General features: G+C 38.5%; 1 protein-coding gene across 1 annotated transcript; it reads right to left on the reverse strand.

The window, feature by feature from the left end:
* Positions 1–1,070: 1,070 nt before the first annotated feature.
* On the reverse strand, positions 1,071–8,689 carry FGG (fibrinogen gamma chain). Its single transcript, XM_060098205.1, has 9 exons — positions 8,612–8,689; positions 8,466–8,510; positions 8,090–8,273; positions 7,885–7,978; positions 6,210–6,340; positions 5,786–5,919; positions 4,403–4,587; positions 2,671–2,948; positions 1,071–1,294 (listed from the first exon to the last, which is right to left on the reverse strand). Exons 1-9 carry the CDS (start codon positions 8,687–8,689, stop codon positions 1,071–1,073), a joined length of 1,353 nt encoding a protein of 450 aa, XP_059954188.1.
* Positions 8,690–9,114: the final 425 nt, after the last annotated feature.

Below are 9,114 nucleotides of genomic sequence, written 5' to 3' on the forward strand. Positions count from 1 at the left end.
TCTGAGTTGTAATCCTCTCCAAGTGCCCACATATGGCCACAGGAGCCCGGAGCTAAAAGGATTTACTGGGAGAATCCCCAAACAGCCTTATGTCTCCAGCTGCACTGGGGTACTATGAACCTGAGTTATGTGATTGTGACATGTGTTTATGTTTTTATATCAAATTTTGTCATTTTGGGTTACTGTATTTTTCTGTATTTGTCTTATAGCCCCTGGAGGGCAAAAGCCATGATTTCTATTTCCTTCATAACTTCCCAAGAGTCAGGTACAATGTTTAGCATAAAGTGAACACTGAGCAACTACTGATGATTGTCCATCTGTAACTATTAAATTGAAGGAAAGTGATGGTTTTTAATGGTCAATAAAATGTACCATGTATCTAGTCTTAGGAAACAAAATGTTTATTGAAGTGGTGTGTAGATAAATTACAACCAGCATAAAACTTTTAGTGGAGTTTTCAACATGGGTTCTTTTTACTCTTAAAATGAAGTGAGGCTTTGCAAGTCCATTGTCCCATAGGAAAAATATTATATTTTTCTTTTTAGATAGAGTCATTTCATAAGTAAATCACTTTTGAAATGGTCTTTTATACGTCTCCAGCCTATGACCAAAACAAAAAATATATTAAAAAGATATAATTATCTCCATTTAAAAAGAATAGTTAGATAAGAATGATTTAGGGGTAATAAATATGGAAAAAATACTTAGTCATTTGAAATGCTCCTAGATTTTGCTCCTATTATATTAGTATATACTAAAATATTTAAGAAATAATTTAAAAAATCACCAAGACACAATGAAGTGTCATCATTAAAATTCAGACTATCACAATGATTCTATTACATATTTAGGAACTAAGCTAAAATACTATTATCTCATTAAACAAATTTTAAATAATTCTGCATTCAGTAATTTGGGAATACAGTCCAAAGTGAGCTTTAATTACCATTCAAGGCTAACTATTCTTAATAAAAGACTTAAAATTAATAAATACAGCAAGAGAAAATGGGAAGAAAATTTCATAAAAGTTTCTGAAACTTTGTGGGTTAATAGAAATGAACAGCTAATCCTCAGGGTAAAATGACTTCGTCATATTCTATTTCAACATGGTGTTCTGGTCTGACCTGTTTGGCTCCCCCAAGGTGGTGCTGCTGTCCTCCTCCAATGGCGATTCTGTTATATGGGATTAATTTCATGGTGGTTTTCTTCATTGAATACCACCGGGATTTCCAAGTGGCCCAAATAATGCCGTTATCATAACCATTAGGAGTAGACGATTTTGAGTAAGTGCCACCTAAAACAAATTGTAGATGCACATATCACCGCTCTTGAAGCTCCTCCCCTCAGAAAGTCTATAAAGAACTGTCTATTATGAATTCCATTGTCATATGCATCAGATTTTATAGTGTTATCTACTAACTGAAAATATCCTTAAAGACTCCTAAATTCTCCATTTACAATTGACATAAACTTATTATTAAACAAACTCTTACAGCTGTGTTGTGCTTTCTGGTCACATCCATACTTTAAATGTATTCACTGCTAACAGGCTTAGAACCCCAAATTTCCCCAATTGGTCTCTCTCCCTAAGTTTAGCCATCCTGGATTCAGCTATTATGGACCACCTTTCTGAAAACAGGTCATAATTCCTCATCAGATGATCTCAGGTCATCTGAAAAACACAATTTTACTGGAAAATACGAGGAGCTCTAGAAAGCAGTTCTGGAATGTTATTTTATATCTCCATTATAAAGTGGTGGCTAGGCTGAAGTACCTTCACCTCGTTCCTGGACACTAGATCTCATGTGATTTTGTAAGGGATTGTCGGAGTCTAGTACTGGAGGGTACCACAAGCTATCAACATGGCTACTCTGGATCATATGGATCGGGCACCTTCCCTGAGAGCTTCTTCTAATTACATGGTTTGTCGGTGCAAAACTAAGTTAGGTTTCAAAAAAAAAAAAAACATTGTGAAAACCAAAAGGTAAGTTTAAGTAGTTTTTAAGAGGATTCCAAGTCACCTCTTGACTAAGACAGTACCCTAAGGAGGGAAGATTGTTCATTTTAATGGGTGAGGGTTTCCCCATGCATACCTGTTGGGTAGTTACAATAGTTTGTCAGTAAGTAAAACCAGTGCTCAGAACTACTCCAGTCTTAGAGCAAACTATAGCTTGCCCTCCCCTTGTCCTAAAATAAGTGTCTACACACCTCAGGCTGGACTCCTCCCCTCTTAAGCTTTCATGGACATCTGCCCTCACCAATACACCCCTGCTCTTTGCTTAATTCCTCCAGACACCTACTCACTGCTTACTGGATCTATCTGACACATAGTTCATGGGAAGCTGAACCAAGCTACTGTGTTAACAAGCATAAACATGGTAATGTTAGTCCATCCAGATCATATATATGGTAAGCCTAGAGGAGACACCACAATCCAAAGTATCAACTCTGATGGAGGCACGATGAATACCACTGCATAGTTTGTAGCAGTTGGATTTCTTGTAGAAGGACAATTTCAGATATAAGCTAGCAGTATTCAATTCTGATTTAAAATAAAGAACTATATAATAAGCTCTCAATATCTTTATTCATTTCCTTATATTTATTTATTACCTTTTATAAAAATATAGACTATGCACAAATTCATGCATCTAAGGAAGAAAGCCATACCTTGGTAATAAATTCCATTGAGGTGGCCAGCATGACATTTGTTCATCCACCAACCAGATCCATCCTGTTCAGCACAGTTGCCTTCAAACTTATCATTGTCATTGTCCCAGGTACTGAACTGCATGCCATTGTGGGATGTGAAAAACTTGTCACTAGTATCCTCGCCAAAATCGTAGCCATCAAACGCATCTCCAGCATCTCCACCAATGAAGTAGGCATATGTCATGCGGTATTTGTCATTTTCACCTGTCACCCTGAACGTAGCATAGTCTGCAGTACTACAAAGAAGGGAATAGAGACCTTAGACCCTGAGCCTCAGAAGGCATCTCAGAAGTTCTCTCTTTCATAGGACAATTGTTTGGAATTTTTAACTTTGCTTCTTAATCTGAAATATGCTCATTGAATAAAAAGTTCTGCAAATCTGGCAAGGGAAAATGGATGTGGGAACCAACACCACTCAGGATGGGTCTAGACGCCTTCAAGGAAGGCTTCTAGTCCCAGGAAGACTAAACATTTCAGCCTTCTGAATGCTTTTTGCCTATAGGATCCTAATATCCAACCCAGATATGTGGATGAACCTGACTAATTTCATATTTTCCACTTTTATCTCAGTATATAGCATGTACACACAGTTCTCATAAACAACGTTAATTATCTGACAGTGAATGACAAACAATGCAGCAAACTTGAAGGAGCTACAGTTTCATTAGCCACTCATACCATCTAAAGTGTGAAGTCCTAAAGGGGTTTTCCTTTCCCAAGGTAGTGTGGCGGTGACAAGAAGGAGGGTTTCCTCAAGCATCACAAAAAAGAAGTTCCCTGTATGGCCCACAGACCATGAGCTATAGGATCAGAGAGAGATTCTCCCCTGGAAAAAGTTGTGAATGAGGGCCAGAATTCTATGGAGTTCAGGGATGAATGGGCTTTGGTGCATGAACAGAGATTTCCAGAAAACATTTAGCTTCCCTGATCTCTAGGACTTGGGATATAGGAGATGTTCTCATAGGAGGTCTACTGACTATGGTATTATACTTTCTGGTTAAAAACTTAAAAAAGTAAAAATACGTATTTGGGCACAGACTATATTTCATCATGCCATAGACGTAACAAGAGGGTTGGATATTGTTTTTAATTCTAATTAGGCATACAACACTCAACGTGCCCAGACAGCTCTAGCTCACCAAAGAAGCCAGCTGGTTTCATTTTAAAGTAGCTCCTGGATTTGACTGACTGAATAGTCATTAAAGCACTGGGAAATCTGAAGAAGCTAGATTCACTCTTTAACAAGGATAATCACTAAGAGGATGGGTTGTAGAGTTAAGCTACCTGAGTTTAAATCCAACCTTTACCATATACCAACGATGCGACCGTGGAAAAGTTAATCTGTAAAATGGGATTAATAGTAGTTCCTGCCTCATGAAACAGTTATTTGGATTAGATTAAATTATAATTTCATGTTCAATTTATGGTACATATTAAATGCTCAGGAAATACTAGCTATTATTTTGTATGGTCCCAGGGTAAGTGGATTGTACCAGAACACTTAGATCCTGCCTAAATAGGACCTAGCAACTTGCACTGCCCAAGAACCAAACTGACTTCTGGGGAACATAGTTGGATGTGCTCTTCGCATCTGTCAGACTGTCTTCCCCACTGTTCTGTTGAGAGCTGGAAAGTGCACACTCCAGACTGTCTCTACGGCAAAAAAGTTAAAAGTCCTTTCTAATAGTACCTGGTTCTGCCATTCCAGTCCTCCAGCTGCACTCTTAATACATATGGGATAGTAGACTGTGTGCTTATCAAATGAATCTTCTCATTTCCCAGCCAAAATTCTGTGTTTCCAGTAGGAGACAGATGTCCAAACCCTTCTTTATATTGAATCCAGTTTTTCTTGAAATCCACACTGCCATCAAGCCTCTAATTACACAATTGCATGGGCAAAAGGAGAGAGTGGATTATCAGTGCACATAAAAAAAAATTATAAACATTTTGTCCAAAATATGGAGGGTATGATTTCATCATTTACTAAGTGACCCTGGGCTAGCTGCTTCAGTTTTCTCACCTATCAAGTAGGAAAAGTGATGCTTACTTCTCAGGGTTGTTGCAGGGATTACACCAGAGAATGTAAAAGTACTTAAAAGAGTGACTGGCACATGATAAATTATAAATTAGTAGTTTTAAAACTACTAGTAGTAGTTTTAACTACTATAACTACTAGTAGTTATAAAACTAGTAGTTTTTTTTGTCTGTTTGTTTGTTTTTTTTTGCGGTACGTGGGCCTCTCCCTGTTGTGGTCTCTCCCGTTGCGGAGCACAGGCTCTTGGACGCGCAGGCTCAGCGGCCATGGCTCACGGGCCCAGCCGCTCCGCGGCATGTGGGATCTTCCCGGACTGGGGCACGAACCCGTGTCTCCTGCATCGGCAGGTGGACTCTCAACCACTGCGCCACCAGGAAAGCCCAAAACTAGTAGTTTTAAAGACTCCTAGAAGACTCAAGAACACCAGCTTGATGTTGCTGATTCTTGTACTGATGGTAGAAAGGTCAACCTATTGCTACCAGCCAGAGCTCCCATCACTCACTGGCTCTGAGTGCCCCCTGCAGGATTAGTTGTAACAGTGGTCAAAGGTAAACAGAATGCAAGAGGATTTGCAGTGGGTGCCTGGGGCTGGCAAAGGCAATTGCGGGTCCTGGTCTTGGAACAGCCTAAGTGTATGCTCTGGGCGACATCATCTTCTTCTGATGGGCAGCCCTAGGTCTTGATGTACCTGTCAAGAGAGGTCTCTTCGAGTTCTTTGTCACTATGATATTGTGATTATGTGCCATCATGAATCTACAACAACAGGGCCAGCATAGTAGAGAGTCAGAGCACAAACTGAAACCAGACTATATCCTTACTCTGTTACTTATTAGTTATGTGACTTTGGGCAAGTTATTGATACTCAGCCTCTTGTGCCTGTTTCCTCCTCTGTAAATAGGGTTAAGGAGGCAAGAAGTACTGCAAAGGGAAGTTGTGAGTGTTAATTGAGTTAATGTTCACAAGGTGCTTGGAAACATATCGGGCATATAGCAGAACAATTAGGTGTCTATTAAATACACACGATGTGGGAAAAAATACCATCTGAAACACAGTCCATCCATTTCCAGACCCGTCAATTTCACAGTAGACTAAGAACGGCTGCTTAGCTTTCAGAGGTTTGATAAAGTAAATCCCACTCTCTCTGGCCCCCTTATTGGCAATGTCTTGACAATCTGAAAAAGAAGAAATTTTTGTGGTGGTTTGAAATCCAGGTAAGACTGTGCCAGCCTTGAAAATGAAATTTTTAACATGTCATAAACTATTCATTTCCTGAGAAGTATTTTCTTACTTCTCACGTGATTATTCCTTTCAAAGTATTTTTTCAGCTAGTCAAGAAAAGTATGTTTAGATTTAATAGCTAGACATTTCCCAATGTATTTGTATACATTCCAATACATATAACCTCCTTTACTTTTTATATTTGCTTTGATGAACTTAATCCCAATATAAAAGTTTCACTTACCTTTCCCAGTTGTATCATGTATCTTCACTGTATCTTGACAAGGTTCCTTACACTTTGCTTCCAGTTGGACCACTTTCTGTTTCAGGTTGATGATTTTTTGATTATTTGAATTATATATTTCCTGCAAAAATCTATAAGCAAAATAATAAGATAACAGAGTATTCCTTTTAGAGGAATAATTTTGTATATTCTTTTTAAAATATCACCTTATTTTCTCAAGAATTATTTCCTGATAAATTACTCCATTCTTGGAAAATGTGTAAAATGATGTTAATAAATAAATTGAGGTGAATTAAAATTCTAAGCTTTTTGGAAAAGAAAGTACCAGGGTCCTTGCCAATAAACAGTATCATTGTTAAGTGGCCTTTCTGAATTTTATCTTTTGCATAAAGAGCAGCAGATAATGATGTACACAAGTGATGAGGCTGCTTAATAGGAAGACCATCTGGTGATTATTCTTGGGACAATATTCGTAGGGAAGGAAAGTCCCTGTTCCAAAATTCACATGTGCTGAAGCATTATTCCTTTTCACTTGTGGATTTCCTGAGGATCTGTTTATGGACTTCAATCTTATAACTTACATAGGAAAAGTATCTGGGGCACTACCTTTCCTAAAATAAAATAACAGACATTTTCCCTTTCTTCTTAATGTTTCTATTTACATAGCTTCAGAAAAAGCCTGGGGGAAGTGAACAATCCTGCTTTTGTTGTTTCTCACAGGGTTGCTTGTACATATTCAGAAATGATAGAAAACTATCTACAGTACATAGACTGTCATCTCTTTCTTTGAGGTACAGGATAGACAAACTATTTGACCACGTTTTTCTCTACTGCGCCTTAGAAAATTTCTGCACTGTAGTCTCCTTCAACTTCAATGATGGGCAATAATAATGCAAATCATAATGCTAATAATATCACAATAACAATAATAATAATAGCTCTCTGATATCAAAAAGAGGATAAATCCCTCCTGGGCCACTTTTCCTCAGCCACCATTTATCTCAATTTCTTATACTACTTTGAGAACAATTTAGGAAAAAAATTGAGGAAGAAACTAAAAGTGTATCTGAGACCCTATGTTCAGAAAGTCTACGAGTCCCTGGGAAGTTGTTAACAGAAACATTTTACTTTCAAGGGAAGGGAGGAGAATACGTAATTGCAGGTTCCATGATCAACAGGTAGCTTTACAATGTTTGTTACACTTATCTCTTAAAACACATTTTTTTCTGCTCTGCCTTCAATATGATTTACTTTTGCAGCCAAGATTCTTCCTATGTCTCTGCTTACAAATTCCTCACCACACATTTGTTGACATCCTTATAAAAAGAATTTTATTTTCAACACCCATATTCCCATCAGTTTGAATTTACCTTGTAAGACAAATGGGGGTGAGGGGAAACATTTTGGTAAATACGGTCATAAAGCATTTGAAAACACCTAAAACATCTTTCTCCCACATGATTATTTTCTTCCACATCATTATTAAAAAGCAATTACAATCCAATACAACTCATATTGCCTAAATACTTCTATCTCCACTGTGTTCTAGATGGTCAGGCATCATGTCAATTAGCTACAAGTAGAAAAAATTAAAAGATTTCTTCTACTGAAGCTTGGAATATTGAGTAAACACTAGCTCAGTCTTGGAGAGCAAATTGAAACAAAAAGTGCTTACCGAACTGTTGATTCATGTGTTAAAATCAATGTATCATATTTCATAATTTCTTCCAACATTTTCTTGGAATTCTTGGTAGCACTCTCTATCCCATCTGTAACATGGGATCAGAGACATAAAAATACGTAAACAAACAGAACCCCTGAAATAACAGCAAAAGAACTTCACAGATGAAGTTCTCAGTCAGTGGTGGTTAGATTCTCACTTGGCTTTGCTGATCCATCAGAGTGGTAGCTGATCTGGATTGCTTTGACCAACTCTCTGGCTTCCGATGTCTTGTTCTCAATCTGACATAAGATGCCTTCCAAATTCTGTAGATCCTTGTCTATACTGGTTTGGTAAGTAGACAGGAAATCTGCAATTCCACAGGTAGTTGGGCAATAACTACCCTGAAAATGCAATAATAGAGTGCTTTAAAATCCTGATAAAAACCTACATAAGATCTACTAATCAAAATAGGTAAAATCTAGACTAACTTTAAAAAAATGTCTAAACTGCCAAATGATATTTGTGAGAGAATTTCTTTTATTTCTCTGCCCACGTCCAGTGCAAACACAGCGAGAAACATAAAAACTACTTACAAATCTTTCATCTAAGATGCAGCAGTTGTCTCGGGTAGCAATATACTAGAGGAGGAAAATACAGACATTTCACTAGTTTATCGTATATTTTCTTATTTTTAAGCTTTCCGTTTAAAACAAATACATTTTGTAAACAGCACACTTACTGCCAGGCATGTTGAATAGAGCAATGAAAGAGTGTAGAAGCAGAGGATTAAACTCCGGGGGTGCGAGGACCAACTCATGGTGTCGGGGGTGCCCGGTGGTCCAAGCCTGAAGGGTCAGAACTGTGACATCTCGGCTCCAATTGTCCCTTTATTTAAGCTCCGAGGATGGCAGGACCGCCAGTGGCTGTAGCTGATCACGGGGCTTTCTTACCAGGGGGGCGGGATGTCTTTCCAGTCTCTTTGTCCTCATCCTGGCCCCGGACTAATGTTTAGTCAGGTTCCCAGGTTTTGCACACAGGTCTAAGCTCCTCCTTTCTGGCCCAGCTTAAACCTTCTCCTGCGAAGCCAACTCTTCTGCAAAGGCTAGTGAAGCATTAGCCTTAGTTGCGATGAGGAGGGAGGGGGCCGGGGAGGCTGCGTGTTGCAACAGCTTCCAGTACAGGCTGAGAGAACAAACACACAGTTGACCTCGGCCAGAACAAACCGCCCCAACCCTAAGACGG

This window comes from Mesoplodon densirostris, chromosome 1 (assembly GCF_025265405.1).
Source record: "Mesoplodon densirostris isolate mMesDen1 chromosome 1, mMesDen1 primary haplotype, whole genome shotgun sequence".
NCBI lineage: Eukaryota > Metazoa > Chordata > Mammalia > Artiodactyla > Ziphiidae > Mesoplodon > Mesoplodon densirostris.